General features: G+C 39.6%; 1 protein-coding gene across 2 annotated transcripts in view; it reads left to right on the top strand.

Annotated features, from left to right (window-relative positions):
• The window catches only part of adgrd1 (adhesion G protein-coupled receptor D1), a 38,965-nt gene extending 19,462 nt beyond the window's left edge, over positions 1 to 19,503 (top strand). For both annotated transcript variants that reach the window (XM_049579078.1, XM_049579077.1), the window contains 12 exons: positions 7,253 to 7,326; positions 7,941 to 8,064; positions 11,386 to 11,489; positions 11,631 to 11,742; positions 12,301 to 12,454; positions 14,549 to 14,615; positions 14,883 to 14,949; positions 15,096 to 15,187; positions 15,292 to 15,418; positions 15,509 to 15,550; positions 16,646 to 16,738; positions 16,832 to 19,503. In XM_049579078.1, the coding sequence (XP_049435035.1) occupies positions 7,253 to 7,326; positions 7,941 to 8,064; positions 11,386 to 11,489; positions 11,631 to 11,742; positions 12,301 to 12,454; positions 14,549 to 14,615; positions 14,883 to 14,949; positions 15,096 to 15,187; positions 15,292 to 15,418; positions 15,509 to 15,550; positions 16,646 to 16,738; positions 16,832 to 16,927 (1,152 nt within the window). In that variant the 3' untranslated portion in view covers positions 16,928 to 19,503. The remainder of the gene's footprint in view (positions 1 to 7,252; positions 7,327 to 7,940; positions 8,065 to 11,385; positions 11,490 to 11,630; positions 11,743 to 12,300; positions 12,455 to 14,548; positions 14,616 to 14,882; positions 14,950 to 15,095; positions 15,188 to 15,291; positions 15,419 to 15,508; positions 15,551 to 16,645; positions 16,739 to 16,831) is intronic.
• The last annotated feature ends 721 nt before the right edge of the window (positions 19,504 to 20,224 follow it).

Genomic DNA, 20,224 nt, shown 5'->3' with positions numbered 1-20,224 from the left:
GAGCTGGGAAGCTCGTTGTCTCATAATGGGCAAGTGTTGAGTTTAAGCAAAAACCTACAAGAAGGAATCCTTTTTCATTTGGTTAAGTCATCCATCCATTTTCTGCTACTTCTCTGACTCTAGGTTGTGTTCTTTTGAGTAATTATATTAGCCATTGTTGGTATTTACCACTTTGAAATACAAAAAAACAGTGATATAGTGATTAGGACTGGAATAGTCGAAGAATTGATAAGATGATTAACTGAAAATGAATCTTCAAATCTTCAAATGAATTTTTAAAGGTTATTTTTTGTCAGTGTTTTTGCCTTTATGAGACACGACAGATCTAGGGTGAAAGGGCCATGGGTTGGAATTGAACCCGCAGCCGGGTCATCCTTCAAGTAGAAACACCAAAAAGTCACTGGTTCCTGCTTCTCAGGATCTACTTTTTCATCTTATGCGATATTTAATTGAAAATCTTGATAGTAGTAGTTAAAAGTCTGAATACAAACTGTGTCTATTACATCTGAGTACAGATTTAAAACAAAAAATACAAGCAAATCATTTTAAACTAAATTCAAAGTTTGAATGTTGGCCCTGTTTTGGACTGTAAAGGCAGTAACAAAATTCAAACTTGTAACTTTAGTGTCACACACAGTGTGGCTTGTGAATGCAGAAACAGACCAGAAACCAGAGAAATAGTTCAATGGCCTCAAAGAAAGCCAGTGGGAATTGAACACATGAATTCATGCATGAGAACCTCTCCCATTATCATGGGAATTTACTTCTAAAAGAAAAGACACGACTTTTCATATCTGGTGTTTTCTAATAGCCACAGTACAGTATTTCCGTGACTGTCCACTGCTCACCCCTTATCAAAAACATCTCCATCATTTCTGTGTTTTTAATTGTCCCTGGTTTTTCCTCACACCCTGCATACCTATCAACACGTCTCGTTGTTTTCAGTGTCTACCTCTGAGACTGAGCTGAGACCACAGCTGCACGTCTATTACATTTCCCCTGACAGCATGATCTCACTCAAGGCCAGTTGTGTTTCACTGCATGGCCTCGGAGTGTTACTCCACATGCTGTACGTGAATCAGCTTCAGTCTGAGCTCGTGACTGAAAAGCCCTGTGATAACAACACTGAGATCTGTACTCCATCAGAGCTGCAGGTTGTGATGCTTTTATACTCTGACCTTTAGGTGGTCCAGTGGGCAGGTTTTTCTCAAAGCCCGAGTCAAGTTGTGAGCTGTTTTGGTCTTTTTTGAGCCGGCTGGACCAAGTAATGTGACACCATACCTTGGTGCTCCTTTCCCAGACATACTGCAATAAAGTGTTTCCTTCCCTTCCTAAATTTAAGAGCAGTCAATGTAGCTTTTGTGGGATATATGGCCTCTCTGTTATGACGCAGAGAAAATCAGTCAGCCTTTCTGTTGACTCATATTTTAACTTTCACCTTAACCTCCACAAAAAACAGAAGATGACAGAGGCTTTGAATATTGTTTTGTCATTGAGTTAAATGTGACTGATGAGTTTCTATGCTGTTACTGACCCTGCTGACAGCTGCACTGTTAAAAATTGATATTGATACCAAATGCAGAGAGTGACGTCCAAATTACATCCCGGCTCTCCGTGCTCTCAAATACTTGGAACATTGGAGGGAAAAGGAGATGATCTCTTACTTATTCACTCACACTGTTGTGTCATATGGCCTTTTAAATTTAGCACAACCAAAGCCTGTATTTAGACTTCTTTGCTCCTTTGCTCTTGTGGCTGCATATTTTTGTACCAGTGCTGGAATGAATGAGTGGGTGTGCAGGATGTTTTTTTTAATAAGTGATATTTCACATTTGTTCAAGGTCTACTCACTAGCCCTTTATGTAGCGTTCAACTACATCTCACGTTCTCAAGCTAATATTAAGCTTTGGAAAAAGTGAGTAAATTGACCAAAAACTAAAGACTTTCTTTGTCAAGCTTCTGTTTTCAGCCTAAGATCAAGAATAAACCTTCATGCTCAGTATTCCGTATTCTTTTCAATAGAACTCAGGTGACATTGATTAATTTTTTGTGTGTCTATACAGTCTTTGGGTTGTATTTATAATAATAGTAAAACATATATATAATAAAAAAAAATAATAAAAAAAATGGAAAAAATAAGTAAATTAAAGAAAATAAATGAATCTTTCTCTACTATCACTTACTGTCTTCAAATGTGGCACTAGAAGTATATCAGTATATTGGATAAAACTGATGCACTCATTCTAAGTCGCTTTTATCAGTATCAGCCAAGTAAATGTAATATATTTCTGCCAGCACTGCCGTGTTTGTTTGAAATCGGCTGTTGAAACAAGGATGCCTGTTGGTGTGTAGCTTTCTCCATCTTTTCTTTATTTGCGCCTTGCTTGAGAACCAGCTGTCAAAAGCTGAGATTTAAATTATCACAGAGTTGCCCGATGTCTCGGGATTTGCAGAGACATATGGTGCCGCCGTTTGCTGAAGCTAGCTCAACCACAGCGAGGCTCTGGCTTCCAGCTCTGCCAGTCATGGAGGTCTGAGAGACACCACAGAGGACAGAGAAGCTCGCATTTATACAAATTGCTGGGTTCTGCGTGTCATCTGCGACTTATATGCTCTTGTGATGCATGAGAGTGTTTATTTTCATCCCTCATCGTTTTATCCAATAGGCTCAGTGCGGTCATAAAGCAGCAAAGAAAGACAAGGCGTGCTTTAGGTTAGAGGGATAAACACATCAGACAGTGACTCTCATGCTGATGTTAAAGCCTTTTGCTCCCAAAGACAACTGATTGGTGTGGTGAAGTAAATGGAGAGTAGGGGTGTGTTGCCATTAGCAATGCACCATTAAATATCTATTGTTTAAAACACATATTACACATATGTTGTCATGACGACACAACAGCTAAGAGTGTTTTTCCCTCCAAAGGAGTTGCATTATGATTTACAGTCCCTATACCCCCCTACAGCAGTTTCAAATGAAATCCTAGTTAATAACACCAGACATAAATATGCCAGAGAAAGTAATTTAGTGCATTTATTGAATCATACATAAGTACAATTTGGAAATACTTGTATTTTACTTAAGTATTTTACGTTACTCTCTACGTCTACTATACTACATTTCAGGGGGAAACGAAATGACACTGCAACATTTACTCTACTACTAAACCAGTGGTTCCAGACCTTTTTGGCTTGTGACGAATTAGTGTTTAGTTTAGGCCTCTTGTCATGTTTCAGATGTCTATCAGTTCCATTTAAAAACTGTCTGAATACCCTCCAAAGGCAAAATTATCCAATATTTCATAAAAAGCAAATATTAGGGAAAAGTAAAAACTTTATGAACTTTATGTTTTCTTCTTTCTTCCCACATTAATTATCGACGAACCTCCGGAGAAGGGCTAACTCCTGGCCACTGGACTGAACTCCCTGTATGCAGTATAAAACAGCTACAACGGTGAAATAATGCCTCACTATTAACATTCTGATAATGTCTTATAAGTTACTACATCAGTCACAGGGGCCATTTGTGGGCAGAATGAGTGATGATTTACTTTGATACTTTAAAAACAATTTCATAATAATACTTATGCACTTTTTCTCAAAAGAACGGTTTGCCACATTCAGAGCAGTTATTTAGCAACAAACCACTGTTTGCTATGTAAAACTATAGTGGAGTAATGGCGTCCTGAGCAGAGAAAGAAGTCACGCTACCTCTGTTTGTGTTGTTATCAAGCTTCTCTGTTCGTTGTTGGGAAGATGTCTGGCCACATGTGCCTGTTGTTGCATGTGAGTCAGTGGTGGCTAGATGGTAACCTTAGTTTTGCAAAACTCTTGTGAGCCGCTGCAAAATATTCTTGGCTCACTGTTTTATGGGTTGACAACACAGTGCTTAAGGTTTGGTTAGGTTTAGGCACAGAAAGCACTTAGTTAGAGTAAGGGAATGATAATGGTTCAGGTTAAAATCATAATTTGAGACATGGAACATAAAATCTCACTGCAGTTCTTGCAAATCTGGGGTTAATACTAGACACAACCATGTGAGTACCTGTGTGTCTATCCCACTGGCTAGCACTGTGCTTGTACAAGCAATTGCTGCTGATATGGGGACGGAATAATGCTCAACCTTAAGTTTCCAACCAGGTTAATAAAAGTCACCTCGGTCAGCACTGCTGTTGTTAGCACTATTTATGGAGTTAGCACTGTTAGCTGCCAGCCACCTGCTTAGCCACCTCCTGTTGAGAACCGTGTGCAGACAGTCTCACCCCACCGAATCATACATATGCCCTTAATGTTGTATACAGATCCTTTTAGTTGGATTCTGAATGCAGGACCTTTATTTGTAATGTAGTATTTTCACATGGTTGTACTAACAGTGTGTAAGATTTAGGGGGATTTAGTGGCATGTCAAGGTGACTATTAGCTAAAAAAAAAAGATTCTTATTTTCAGGTGATTATACACTAAAGAAAACAAACTCATTATATTATACTCCATTTCTGCCAATATATCCCCTTAAAATCCTACACACTGAGCTTAAATGTAAGATTTAAATACTTTTTGCTCTGCTAATATTTGCTGGTGAAGGATGATGAAGGATTTTAGACATTATTGTATTTCACTACTGTGGAGGGTGAGTAAAGTAAGTACCAAAGATGGAGCTGACAGCTACACAAAGTCGGACATAGTTACACAGAAGCACCAGAAACACCTTGACTATCTATGATTTATCAGCTCCCCCCTCTCTCTGTCCCTTCTCCTCTTTCTCTTCTATCAGCCTGTCGCTCTGTATCACTCTGCTGTCACTAGCTTTCACCCTCCTCTTCCTCTCTTCCTCCCTACGTCTGTTCTCCTTACGAGGCTCAAAGTGATTTCCAAGGCGGTGTTTGCTGGCCTTCTGTTGTTAATAAAGAGTTGGAGCTCCAGCTCCAGTCTTGGCTGGTGGCTGAGGCCTCGGGCAATGAGGGAACGACAGTGTGCGCGCAAAGACCGGCCAGATCTCCGAGTGCGTTTTAACACTCACCAGTGACTTTTAGATTCCTGCACCTCTCCTCAGATATCAACTGGAAAAGATACTCTGGATGCCCCAACAGACAGTTGCTAGAGAGGAAGCATGGCCAAACAGCCCTCTTTATATGTTTGATGGTCTGTTAGTCAATGTATATTTTAAATTGTGTCTGGTACATATCATGGTTTGGTTATGATGGATTGTTTCCCAAGAGCTGGGGTTTACATTTTGTGCTTAATGTGGATAATTAGTCTTCCTTCATCGCACAGGAACATTAAAGGTTCAGCGATGGTAGAAGGCATGTAAAGCAAGGCTTACAGTGTGCCAATTACAGTTTGTCTTTCTTCCATCTGTTTTCATTTACACCCAACAAGCAATGTGAGTTATTAAAGCCCACAGGGGAGCAGTAAATTCACCCACGGGGTTGCTTGCAGCTCCTCAGAGCTGGCCGTCGGCGCGCAGTGACAGGGTGCATTTATGGCACTCTCATGGCTCTTGGACCCATCATGCTGTCTGTTCCAATGGGCCACATGAATATAACATCTATCACATTCAACTCGAGGGTCACAATACATGATGACTAAAGAGCTGCATGCACAAAACAGACAGAATGAGAGCAACGATTTGGTTACACAATGAAGTGAACGTATTGTGCTATGCTTTGTAATATGAATCACTGAGCCTATGGGCCAGGAAACAGACAGCCTGAGTGTCAGTTTCACTCTCTCTCTCAGTTTTTCCAGAAGGAAATAGTGCAGACACAGTCCATCTAATCATACACTTATTCAGTCTGAGAGTCAAAGCTCGGGGAGCAAGAAGAGGTGTGCAGTCTCTGCGTATACACCCAACCAGCCAACGAAAGTGTTGTTTTCTTCAGATGACAGATTGAGGAGGGTGGTGGTTTGACCTGAAACCAGGGCCAAGCCCCAATTACTGCATTCTTGCACTGTAGCCATTAGCTCACTGTCTCCGGGGACTCCAAATCTTATATTAAGGAATGACACGGAAAAAGTGAGTTATAATCAAATAAGATTCTTGAAGACAGTAGGGATTTTCGCTCAGTGTAATAATCACTTTTGCTGAGTGTCGATCTGCGTCTTGTCTTTCCTTTAGTATGATCTCAGCATTATTTAGATGAAGTCTTCCTCTACTTGCATTAAAGCACCAACAAAGCATTTTTATTTCAGAAGCAGAAGTGATAAAGTGGGTTACTCCTTTATAGATACAAAAGCAAAATGTGTCTTATTTTTTAGCCTTAAAGGGACAGTTCACACCAATATAGAAAACACATTTTTCCTCTTACCTCTTGCCGAGATATCGGCCGTAAAGATGCCTGCCTTCTCTCTTGTACTTCAATATAATGAAACTAAATGGCACTAAATTTGTAAAAAAAAAAAAAAAAAAAAAAAAAAAAACCAAACTCAGCACCAATGTCTCTTTTCAGAAATCATGACCTGGCTACTCACAATAATTCACAGACCTTACTGTGAGGAATTCCATGTAGGAACTATTTCCTTTCTACCGAACTACACCTGCCAACCATATCACTGTGCAAAAGAAAGCATGCAGCTACTGCTATCTCACCTAGCATGGCTGAGCTAGCTAATGCTAATGAAAGACGCCTTTAATGTCTACATCTCGCACTGTCACGAACACAAGTCTCTCGTCCATGAGTAGATGCACACTTCCTTTTGCGCCATGATACAATTAGCAGGTGGAAGAGAGAAAATAGTTCCCACATGAAACTGCTCACAACGAGGTCTGTGGATTATCTTGAGTAACTGGGTCATGATTTCTGGAAATGTGAATGCCAAAAGCCGAGTGCCATCTAATTTCATTATACTGAACAAAAGGCAGGTTTCTCTACAGCCGGTATCTCCAACAGTCAGCAACTCCAACCGAAACCATCTAGATGTGTAAACAGCATTAAAAGGTAAAAGTGAAAATATGTACTTTTGATTTTGGGTTGAACTGTCCCTTTAATGAGTCTAATAATCAAGATCTGTTGCCTGTGTTGAGCATATGGATGGAAAAAAAAAAAGCCAAAGAGCATGAAGTAAAGAATGCTGCTGATTTGAGCCTAAAATATTCCACAATGTCCTCTTGATCAAAGCACATTTTCCGAACAGGTTGCTCTGAGTTATGCTTGTAATTTAATGCGCCAACAAAATCCAAAAGCAAATCTTTTCCTATATTAAGTACTGTTCTCTTACAATTAAAGATCTCAGTTTTATTTGCCTTTCCTTTTTCAGACTAAAGAGCAGCAAGAACAAGTCCTAAATCAGAGCAATAAAGTCTTCCTCTACTGTGGCTTCTTGGACTACAGGTGGGTCTGTGTTTGTGATTTACGATGCAGCATGTCTCAATTATTCATTCAGATATAGAGCCAAAGAGATTTGAATCTTGATTGTTGACTCCTTTCATAGTCCTTGCTTAAGTCTTAAAGGCTTTAAATCATAAGACATGACCAATGATTTGGAAAAGGTGTATTTCCCATGTCTTAGTCAAATCAAAAACAGGCAGTGTGTTACATGTGTTGCTGTTTCGGTTTAGTGTATCTTGAGCAACAGCCCTCTGTAAAAAAATACAGTGATCTGATCTGATAAATGGAGCCAAAACACTATTTAGAAAACATAAATCATTTTAAAAGGGAGTGTGTTTTAGTTGGCATTCAAAGGCTTCCTCTACTTACTCCCCTTTACCCTGAAGCTCAAGAAAAATGTGAATTATTGGATTGCTCTGTCACATTGCCCCGGTAAATTCAGCGAACTCTCTGTGCCTCCCGCAATGGATCATGTTGAGTGATCCTTGCCAGCTGTGTTCTATAAAAACATGCTCTGTTTTTTTCTGTATGTTTGTTCTTCATGCAAGCGTCTTTACATTAATCTATCTCTGAGTGTATTTTCTCTTCAAATAATATCTGATTTGTGTCCTTTTCAGTTCAAATGAGGGAGTATGGTCCAATGAAGGCTGTGTACGCTCAGATGGAAACATGACATACTCTGTGTGTTTGTGCAACCACCTTACCAACTTCGCCATACTAATGCAAGTTGTGCCCTTGAAGGTATGACATTTAGCTGCTCTTTAAAGCTGCTCTCATTTTTTAAAATTAATTATTGATAATTTCAGCAGGCAGGTGTTTTCAGTGGATAAAGCTCTGATAGACTGACTGTACGCCGCTTGCCAAACACCAAAGGGCAGATAGGCAAAGTTAGTAATAAAGTGGAGCATTAAGCAGCTAAAGAGACTAATGTTTCCTCAGGAGTTGGTGGAGACTTAAACAGAGTTAACAGGAGAGCGGATAATGGACTTAACTTTGCTGAGCCCTAATAACACTGCTCAAAATAAATGCTTATATTTGCTCCTTATTTGTCAGATGTGTAACAGGCAACAGTTCTGAAACATGTTAGCTATGTCACATTTATGAGGTGACACTACAGTCGGTTAACATTGTGTTCTCAGCTTGTCGTGCTGCCAAAAAGTGGCCAAAAAATACGTTTTTGTAGGTTTAACATTGATCTTTTACACAGAAGACAGTTTGACATGTCACATTCCACAGAGTGCTGCAGGGACGATGATTATATGTGGCCCAGCCCAGAAGTTAGCATCACCCTGGTTTCTTTGACAAATAGTCAAGGAATTTTTCCATTGGATTTTGGATTATTGCAGAAAATAAGCTCTGTGGCAAACAAACGGTTGTAAAACTTACACATTTTGTTCAGCAAGAAAATCTCCACAAATGAACACCACCTCCATGATTTTTAAAGTGAAACGCAATCGGCATAAACAAATTACACCACAGTCGCATGACCTCAGCGTCAACACCACATCAAGGCTGTAAAGCCATTTTCAGCATGATGACATCCTGTAGTCTCAATTAGCTACTTGTTAGCAACCGCCCTTTTTAAGACACGTAAAGACTTCAAAGTTCACAAGTGGGGTATTTACTGATATATATTATACTCTATTAAGCTTTTGTTAACCACAGACCTTATTTCAGGCATCAAACCAAAAACTCATTCAAGAAACCCATTGACTTTGAGACGAGGGAAGCGGAAGTGCAAAACTCTAACTCAGCTGGATATGGTGCCACCTCTGAGCCCTGCTGTGTCCCAGTGGCCCAAAAAGCATTTTCCCATAGACCATTATAAAAGAGATGTCTGTAAAACCTATTGGCAGGACACCACGAAACAATGTCAATTATTGTTCTGTTTATTATGAATTTTTATATTTGTAAAACTTTTCCACACCCTTGAGAGGCGTGATTTACATGCATGAAGTCATCCCAATATAAAATCTATGGGCAGTGCAGGAACATGCAGGTGGGGCTGGTGGGAGAAGCATGTGCAGTGGGGCTGCATAATGCAGAGGCAAACCTGGAGGCCAGGAAACTTTCTTGTCTTATGCACTCAGCAAGGAATTTTCATTTTTCATTTAGTGAATGGATGCCATCTTTGATTATGTTAACCAGTTCTTACAATGCATCCATGGACCTGGTATTTCACCTGCTAACTCAAGCCCAAACTGTCATTATTAAAACTGTAGTTGGTAACTTTCATTATGAATAACTTTATTCATATTTGCTTAAACTGTCACCATATTCACACAACATTAAATGAAACATATAATCTGTCACTGTATTGCCTCGTTGTGCATCTATTTGCAAACAACCAGTCAGAGCTGAGGAGCCTCTTAAGCAGCTGTCAATCATGTCAATCATGGCCCGTTAATATGCTGCGACTGATTCTAGTGAATGCCATTAGAGGCAGTCGAAAGAGGAGGAGGGACATGATTTTTTTTTTCACAGACTACTTTCAAAATATGACAGTTTTAGCAAATATGACACAAAGTTATTTTCAGAAAAGTTACCAACTGTAGCTTTAATGTTTTAGTACCACCCGTGCTTTTACTGCTACTTCAAGTCCAAGTGTCTGCTGTGAAAAAGACCTGTTGATGATTTTCACCACAGTGCTGTTTTATTTAATCTGTTGTTGGGAAACAGTGAAGCTTCCACCACTATTTAGAGGAAGGTTTATCCCTTTAGCCCAGCCATGTTCAAAAGTGTGTCCCTCCCTCTGTGTCTTTGTCACAAAGTAAGTACATTTGTAGGAACATAATTGGACAGGAAAGTAGTGGTTTACCACAAAGTAAACCTCCAACCAGAAGCCCCCAGTTCAGCCTTTGGACAGTTTATCGTTCTTCCCCGTAGGTCAATTTTAAGCAGACCTACACAATCACAATGTCGGTTTCACTGGTGGTTTTATATGAAAGTACTTCAAACAACCATGATTAAGTGTGGTATTTTTGGGTCGCTGCGCAGGTCATTCCTCATGAACCACACTCTCTCAAGAGACTAAAAACTGTCCCTTTGAACCATTCTCCAAAATCTGTCCCTAAGAAACATCTGGGATAAGTACCCTTTCTCCTTTGAACACCGGCCTGCACATTATTTTATATTTACAATATCTTTATGTAGTGCAATTTGGAATGTCAAACCTGTGTACATCGTCACCACAGTCTAACTCTTTGTTATCCAAGAATATGTGCCATGGGAGTATGGTCAACATCCACGATGGCTTCTTTAAATAGAAAAGAGGACTTCTTACTGCAGCTAAGTGGGCCAGCGGTGTATTTAAGGAGCAGCAGTCTATTTGATGCTATACTTTCCCTCGGCCAGTCTCTAATTAGTGGGCTGCCTCGTCCCTCAGCTGCGAGGGAACATCCCACATATCCCTTTTCTGGAAGGCTGTGACTCCTCTGCTCTCGTAATGACAAGGCACATGTGAAGACAGTTAATGGAGAATCAAACCCAAACCCTCAAAATAGCCTGAACTCCAAAACAACACCAATGTACTATATGCTATGGATATATGCAGAAGGAGACACAGTTATCTCTGTCACTGTGAAGCTGCTTGGACAATGTGCAATCTGCTTGTCCCAAAATCATAATAAGTAGGTATTTGACTTCCACAGTGACTTCATACAGGAGAAAAACTTCACCTTGAAAACTGTTAAAAAATGTTGAGAACAAAAATAAACATAATGTGTGAATAATTTTCATCTTGAAATGTTTTGATTCCAGTGTCTGTGTTTCCTCTGTTAACCAGGAGGATTTAAACCCTTTCGCTAAAGCTTTATGACAGTATGCCCAGTCTTGGAGAGTAGCCTGCCTGATAAAACACTAATGAGAGTCATTACTGTGTTCATCATCATAAACTCCATGGGGTCCCTTTGAATTTCCTGGCTAATGATACAGGCTGATGAAAGAGGCTAAACTAGCTCTGCCTGTGCATACGTGGCACAATGTGCTACCGTGTAGGCAAAATAATAATGTTTTTACATGTTGTCTTGTCTGTTGTTGATGGTTATGTATCTTTGTACACAGCTCACAACTGGCCACAGGGTGGCACTATCAACCATTGGTTATGTTGGCTGCTCAGTCTCCATCGTCTGTCTTGCCATCACTCTGGTCACTTTTGCAGTTCTGTCGTAAGTATCATTTCTTCAACAACCTGTGCTGTACATCTGTGTCCAAAACATTCAGCTTTTATGTTTTATATACAAAGAGTTCTTATTAGCATAGTACTAAACAGTAGCAGGTTAATGTGATATTGTCCTGCTGCTCTGCAGGTCAGTGAGTACCATCCGTAACCAACGCTACCACATCCACGCCAACCTGTCCTTTGCTATCCTGGTGGCTGAGATCCTACTGCTTATCAGCGCTCGTTTCGAGCCTGGCACGGTGGGTACACTACACTACAGATTATGTCGTTGATGATTATAATGATGATGTTGAAAACAATGAAGAAAAGTTGTGATGATAATGAGCACAATCAAATTAATGATGATTACTAAAATGATAAGGATCATGATTATAAGAGTAGTGCCTTTTGTTTAATATTCTAATATACTTCAAAGTATTAGAATAAATAATAAGAAAGCTGTTTGTAAAATGATGTATGAACCAGAGGTGTGGACTCGAGTTGCTTTACTTGGACTTGAGTCAAACTCATGTCACAAATTTCATGACTTTAGACTTGACAAAATCAAAAAAGACTTGCAGCTTGACTTGGACTTGAACACCAAATCACTTGCGACTTGAGCCTTTTGACTTGAAAACTCTTGATACCTTCCCCCAAGCCCAAAGATTAAAAAGTATGTTATTCAAAAAAAGAGCCACAAATCATTCCTCTTTAAAAAAAACAACAACCAAAGTACCTTTTAATAATAATGCATACATAAATAACAATGAAAAAGAAAATGTTTGATGATAAAAGCCTGTTTGTGTCGCCTGTCTCAGCTGCCTTGTAAAATCATGGCCGTCCTGCTTCACTTCTTCTTTCTGAGTGCCTTCGCCTGGATGCTGGTGGAGGGCCTCCATCTCTACAGTATGGTGGTCAAAGTGTTTGGCTCTGAGGGTAGCAAACACTTTTACTACTATGGCATCGGCTGGGGTAGGTCTGCTTAGCACTCTTTAATTACTACACTTACTGACAAAGCTAAATGATATATCTGGCATATTCACCTCAGAATATAACAAAGATACTTGCCTTCCTCTTTGTGTGTCATTTTCTCGTTTGTGTGTTCAACAATACACTATGTCCCCTTATTTTATTGTCTCTAATGTCTTGCCTCTACCTCAAGCCAGGCCATTACTCTAAATATGATTTGACCATTTCTAAGTGACCTTACTGGTCAAATATTGTTTATGAAAGTAAGTAACTGTGACTCTGTTGAATAAATCTGCTTTGAGTTACATTCCAGCATAACAATTGCCTCTCCTGATCTGAGTGAACTGGAGTTTGATGGACAGATAAAAAGAATCTGGGACATACGTATACTGTCTTTGGCTGCTGGGGAATGCATAGTCTCTCCTTCACATGCTGAACCCATTAGTGGAAAAACGATCTCTTTTTTATTACTTCCTTTCTTCAGGCCAGAGTGATTTTTCATTTTGTGTGGCCAACTGCAAATTATGTGCAGGAGATTTGTCTGACAGTTAGAAGTATAGCTGTTGTACATAAAAAGTAAATACTCGCTTTGTTATTAATTGCTGCTGCTCTTAGCTGTGATATAGGCTGCTGACTACTTTATCTTTCATTTCTTCCTTTAAAGTAAATGTTTTCTTGTAGTATAGCATGCTGGGAATCTTTGGGCTTGGCAAGGCTAAAAGATTAAAAAATTATTTTCAGGGAAATTAGCAATAAGTAGCTTAGCAGATAAATAAAACCACCACTGGGTGTGAAAGCGTATGTAAATACAGGTGCTACAATGGGTGGAGTTTTCCATGTTGGAAAAAATAAGTCACAGTGTTTAACGGGGGCCACAAGACTATGTGCTAAAATTAACTGAGGCATACTTTTGGATGACAGCGTGGAGGTTAAAATACCGTCTGAATTATGCTGTAATCACTGTTTGGCCTAGATCTGAGGTTACTGGGTTGTTTTGAGAGGATTCCTGAATTTTTCTGATGATTCCAGTCATGCTGATCTAAAAATATGAAAGTGCTGGTAACTTGTGTTGATGTTGTAATTACGAAGGCTTCATTGCGAGCCATGTGATCTCGGACCAAGGTCCACAGAAGCCTAAAGGCCTTAGGTTTAGTGTATGTCAGTTTTTGTTTCTTTAAAGCCCTTTTCCTATTGGACAAAAACACCACTAACACTCACTAACATCTGTTTTTTTGTCTTTACTGGGAGAGGTTACAATCTGAATTTATTCCCGGGACAAATGACTCTGAAGTAGTCAGGGGTATTTATCAGCTCCAGATCCAAGTGGCAGCGATATAAACATGACACCTGTGTGAATGCGTTAATTTTGGCCTCTTTACTGGCGTGATGCAACGATGCGTCTCAACAAATTTCATCTGTGTCTGTCCGAGCAGCACTCGAATAACATTTCAAACTAGTCAACACCAAGTTTGAAGTGGAGACTGAATAAGTATCAGAATAAATCACCATAGCATTTTCACTGGCCTCCATGCTGCTCTCTACCTGTTTTCCAGTGAGTTTGTGACATTGAATGTGACACGCCAGTGAAAAAAAAAAAAATAAAAAAGCTGCATACATGTGCTTATTTTAGTGAACAAACGGCATAATTAATGGAGTTTTTGACCACAAGTAGCACTATGGAGTAATGTTTTTAAGAGTGGGTCTCAATTTCATTTGTATTGTGCATGCGCATGGTGGCATGCATACACAGGCGCAAGCATATACAAATGATACACATTCCTGCAACTGATCGAAAGTAAGTGCCATTAATGCGCCAAAAACATGTAGCAAGGTGCCAACAAAGGCAAGGAGTCTGATATACTGTAATTACCTCAAACTAATTAATACAGTAAATGTAATGAAGTTGCCATATGTTATGTGAACACTGTACTTGATTGGTACTTGAACACAGCAGGATACATGCACGATCTTCCCTCAAGAGACATCACATCACCTTATTATCCCCAGGGCCCTAGCATTGTTAATCTAGTCACGGATACTATGTGACATCTTGAGTAAATGTGTAACATGTGTGCTTGTTTCTTTGTTTATCATCAGGCTCTCCATTGGTCATATGTGTGGTGTCTATGACGTCAGCTCTGGACAGTTATGGCAAGGTTGACAAGTAAGTATGACCTGCACTTAAAGATATATATACATGGAATTCATTTCATCCCATTAAAGCTTTGTGGCATTGCGTAAGACTGACATCACCTGCTGAAGAAATTGGAGCCATGAGCCATGTTCTGTGTTATTCAAAAGCTTTCAGGTTAACACTAACTACACATGTCGTTCCATGTTTACATCACATGATTATATTATTTTTACTCGGAAGGGCACATGGTGTGATTTCTTTCGTGTCTTACCCTTACCCCTGTCCTTGCTTTCTCAGCTGTTGGCTGTCACTGACGAACGGGGCCATCTGGGCATTTGTGGCACCGGCTCTGTTTGTCATAGTGGTGAGGAATTTGCAACAATTTGCATTTATCATTTTTTCACAGTACTCAATTTGTTGCATAATATGATCTACAATCTAATCTGTATTCATTGTAAACTTGCCTGTGCCTCTGTGTTAAATGTATTGAACCTCCTCTCTGATTTCCAGGTGAACATTGGCATCCTAATATCTGTGACCAGGATCATATCTCGAATCAGCGGAGAGAGTTACAAGGTTCATGGAGATGCCAATGCAGTCAAGTGAGTTTATGTGTTGTCCTGATCAGACCAGTGCTCTTTTAAAATGTCTCTCTTGTTAAGAAAGCTGATAATAAAAACATGACTGTCTCTTGCGTTGTTTTAAGGCTGACTGTAAAAGCAGTGGCTGTGCTCCTGCCTATACTTGGCATTTCCTGGATTTTTGGTGTTCTCGCTGTCAACACACACTCTTTGCCATTCCTTTATATTTTTGCTGTATTCAACTCATTACAAGTAAGTTTTCCCTGGGCTGTCTTTTCTTTTCCCAAATGTTTGCTGCCATTTGTGAAAACTGACATTTTTTTTCTCTTTTGTTTTTTTCAGGGGTTCTTTGTCTTCTTGTTTCACTGTCTTCTCAACTCTGAGGTATGGAGCTAAATATGTTAAAGAAGCTGTATGTGACATTCAGAGCATTAATAAAGAAGCAAACCAATAACTGTTATGCAAAGACATAGTGGAGTAATGGCATCAAGAGCAGACAATGATGTTATAGTCCCTCTGTGTGGGTTGTAATCAGGCCCCCATGAAGAGCAGGACTTTGAAGCCGATGTGACATAGTGGTCAAACCGTGTAACTACAACCTCTGGGTCCATCACACAATGCCATCAGTCCAAAAAAGACTTTTTCCCATACACTTACATTGGGAAAAAGATGTTTGTAAATCAGTACATTAATTTTTTTTGAGTGTCACAGCCCCTGGGAAGTGACTTGTTTCACCATTGGGATTTGATTAATTTAGCTCATTAATATTTGCTACAAGATTAAATCATTTTAGTCTCATTCAAGTTAGCAGAGGTCTAATCTGCAAGTACACGATTCGGCTGATGTGGAAGTAAACTGCTAGGCTGACGAAGTCTCCAGTGTGCTTGGTCTATGCACCCAATGATGCGGAAGATCCGGGTAATTTTACATCTATGGAGTCAAACTTTTTTGGCTTCATGCGCCACTGAGCCACTTTTGTAGGAATGAACGGAGCCCAGCTTCCAAGGCTGTATCCAGTTCTCTTTATACATCCAAGATGTCTGAGCTCTTCTGTTCTTTCTTGTGGTAGCTGGTTTGGTCCTTGTGTGTGTGTATCCCACTGGCTAATTAAATGCTGCCACTCTGCACTGCAATCATATAGCGCTTACCACTGATAGCGCTGTTCTGACGCTGTCCTCTGAGTGGCAGAACAGCATCATCATGGAAGTGTAACAAACTCCCCACAGACTCTGAATGTCGCATACAGCTGTGTTTTCATTTGTCCCGTCCACACGAAATTGTCCACACACTAAACTTTAAACCAGCATTTCATTTGGCTGTAGGCTCTCAATTAAAGCCATTTTATAGCAAATTTATTCTAATTTGCAGTGATGGTACGATGTTCTTTGTTGGAACCCCCATTTCTGATTTAGGTTGATAAGATGTCTTTTGTCTGACATTTGTCACCATAATCTGTTAAGGCTTTGCTTCTTTCTATAGGTCAGAGCTGCTTTCAAACACAAAACCAAGGTGTGGTCTCTTACCAGCAGCTCCATCCGAAACATCAATGTGAAGCCATTCAACTCTGACATTGTGAGTGCTGGTGTAAAAGATATTTTCTCAAACAAAAATGAGCTGTTCCACTCATTACTGTCTGAATCTAACATTCTCCTTCCCATCCTCTAGATGAATGGAAACAAGGAGGGCGTGACTCCCACCAAGATGAACACATGGGACAAGAGCACCAACTCGGCCAATCGCATCGACCTCTCCGCCGTGTAGGACCATTTCTGTCTGTGGCCGGAGAGCAATCTGAAGCTAACTAGTGTAGAATGACAAACACTGGCCACTGCTCACTATGTTATGTAACGAATTGGACACTCATCTGCTCATGTGAAAGTGATACCAAATGAGGTAGCTGAATAATGGCCGCACCTTTACGGACAAACAGACTCTGAGGACTGTGCCTTATTATTATCTAATCAAAAACATATTGTGTTCCCAAAAACAAGAGTAGGGATTTCGTAGGAGGCCAGTGAGAGTCTTAACACCCAGGAGTGCAGTTCAGGGTCTGGCAACAACGCTCTGTATAGCGGAGCTACTAGATCTGGCTGTGACATGGCCCATCTATACTGTATTCTGCAGTTGATTTATTAATTGACAATGAAATAGTTAAACGTTTTGGGAGATTACTTATTTGTTTTCTTGCTGAGTGTTGGATGAAAGATTGATATCACTTTCATTCCTGTTGAGTTAATATAAAGCCACTGCCAGCAGCTGGTTAGGTTAGCTTAGCACAGAGACTGGAAACTGGGAAACAGCTAACAGCTAGCTGTCTAAAGGTGACAAAATATGTCTGCCAGGACCTCTAAAGCTCATTAATCAGCATACTATATCTCATTAATCTTCACCAAAACAGAAGAGTAAAAATGATACATTATTGTTTTACAGTCAGCCCAGACTAGCTTTCCAATATTTGTGCTGTGCTAAGCCAAAGTAATCTGCTGCTAACAGTATATTTAGCGTACAGATATGAGTGCAGGAGAGATCTTTTCATCAAACTCTCAGCAAGAAACCAAAACAGCTTATCTCCCATAATGTCAAAATGTTCCTTTAAAGGTTCAGCGTGTAGGATTTAGGGGAATATATTGGCAGACATGCAGCATAATATTATGTTTCTTTAGCGTTTAATTACAGGAAAATAAAAATCATTGTTTTGGTTACCTTACAATGAACCGTTTATGTCTACATAGGGAGCGGGTCCTCATCCACAGAGTCTGCCATGTTTCTACAGTAGCCCACAACAGACAAACTGAACACTGGCTCTAGATAGGGCCATTCAGTTTTTGCGTTTTCTTATACATAACTACGGTGCGTCGGCCACAGTAGTTAGCAGCCCCTCTGCAATAAGCTGAACAGTGTCAGAAAAACACTGATTTTTAAAATGAAACTGCTCACTCCTCAAACTTTGTCAGTGTTTTTACCAGTTAAAATCGCCATGTCTGTTTGTTTTGGAGGTAAGGAGACCTCTGCGGATAATTTGGCTCCTGGTAAAAACCTCCTGATCATCTGAATCTTGGGTTATCTGAGAAAAAAGGGGAGCGCACATTGGCAGGTGCTGGGCCCGTCTGCGATGAGCCTAGCAGCGTCAGAGAAACACTGACTTGTAACATGACATTGCTTTATTTCATGTTTTTATCAGTTTGAATTACCTGATCCATTTGTTTTCGGGAGGAAGAGACCTCTGCCGATAATTCGGCTCACAATAAAAATCTCCTGAACAATAAACACTGAAGGAATTCTAACCGGGAGTTCACGCTTGGCACACAGAAGAAATCTCAGCTGGTTGCAGTCCTCACTGCTAGATGCCACTAAGTCTGTCACACTGCTCCTTTAAATTACAGTGATGTGTTTTGACATGTAATTTGTCTCACACAGTGAAACAGTGTAAATGCATCAGCTGTAATTTACTTGCAGAAAATGTAACGTCTGAGACGATAAATATTTTCAGGGTGCGGTTAGAGACAAATGCATAAACTTGGATAGAAAACGACCAAGGAAAGCAGTATATTTTCCTTATGTATAGTGTTAGCTTTGTGCCTTAAAACAATGATGTTTTCACCAGCTGTTAATAGTATTCATCACCACAAAGGAATAATTGCTTTTTTTTTACCTGGACGAACTTCTCTAAGTTTCACACGATTCACACAACTTTGAAACAACGCTGGGGACAGCGTAACACAACAACTGCGTTATAACAATGGGTGACGTACCATCGAATTAGACCCTATGTAATTCTGATATAATGTATTTATTTATTGAGTTCTGTATCATGTCTTCCACAAAGTGTCACAACTCAACAATCAGTATGTTTTCATGTTAAATACTGTGTCTGTTTGTGTGTTTTCTCTCTTGAAATGGACTGGTATATTTGCAGACACTCTTTCCGAGGAATAGTGAATACTGCTTGTGTTTCGGACACAATTCTGTGAAGTTTTATGGAGTCTTTAGCTGTTTCTGTTGCCAATTTCTTTTACATTTTCATACATTTTTTGTACAGTACAAGGAAATATGTTCTACAGCAGAGGGACTTGATGAGATTTTTGCTTTTTTTTTCTTACCATACTGTGAGAAAGGAGGGAGAGATGACATCATTTAAAATGTCATTGATCTTACACTGTACCAACATTAAGTTTCCTAAAACAGGATTTACTGTAAGTCACTCTGCGCTCACTTATAATGTCAAATTTAAAGTTAAATATTTCAACATGTCTATGCTTGTAATGCCTTTAGCGATTGTTGTCTTACGGTACTATGGTTTGTGCTTCCAATTATCTTTATTATAAAATGTTTATGACAAGAAATCAGCGTCATCTTTAGTACATGATTTTCATCATCATATGTGTGTGTGTGTGTGTGTGTGTGTGTGTGTCACATTACCAGTAATCCATTTTTGGTAAGGATGGTTTTGTAGAATATCAAAACCTGGAAATTACAACAAATATTGAGCCATCCTACATTACGCAAAGTGTTAAAGTGTTATTCAAAGTGTTAGAATCTTTTTAGAACAAAATTATTTCTTTGTGTCACTACCCCCCATTAAAAAACAAAAGAAATGTACTAAAAAGTCACACTTCTGAAGATGCACACTTGATTTGATTAATTGTGACTGCTGAAGCATCATATTGGCTTCAGATGAACTTTGTTTTAGTTTTTTTCACATAAGGGCTATGGATTTTGTCCCTCACCTACACTGGGATGGGATCTACTGTAGTATAAGTAGAAAGAATGATTACTGAGGGGAAAAGTCATTTCAGTGCACATTTGGGCACATGACAACTGTTTTAAGTCAGACTTGAAAAATGATGAACCCATCCTTTAAACACACAACAATGGCTGACCTTTCTGACAGTTGGTGCTGATGGGTTGTGACTGAGACAGTAGACCACAAGCCATAAAGTCCTCCAATGCATGATGCTGTTGTTTTCAGACTGAATAAAGGCCATTCCTTCTGTTCTTTCAGAGCCCTTAAACCCTTTAATAAGACCCATCATTGATCCCAATGACCTTGGACATAGC

The sequence above is a fragment of the Epinephelus fuscoguttatus genome, linkage group LG6 (assembly GCF_011397635.1).
Source record: "Epinephelus fuscoguttatus linkage group LG6, E.fuscoguttatus.final_Chr_v1".
Lineage (NCBI taxonomy): Eukaryota > Metazoa > Chordata > Actinopteri > Perciformes > Serranidae > Epinephelus > Epinephelus fuscoguttatus.
The sequence above is the reverse complement of the archived record's forward strand: the minus strand, read 5'-3'. Positions and strand labels throughout refer to the sequence as shown.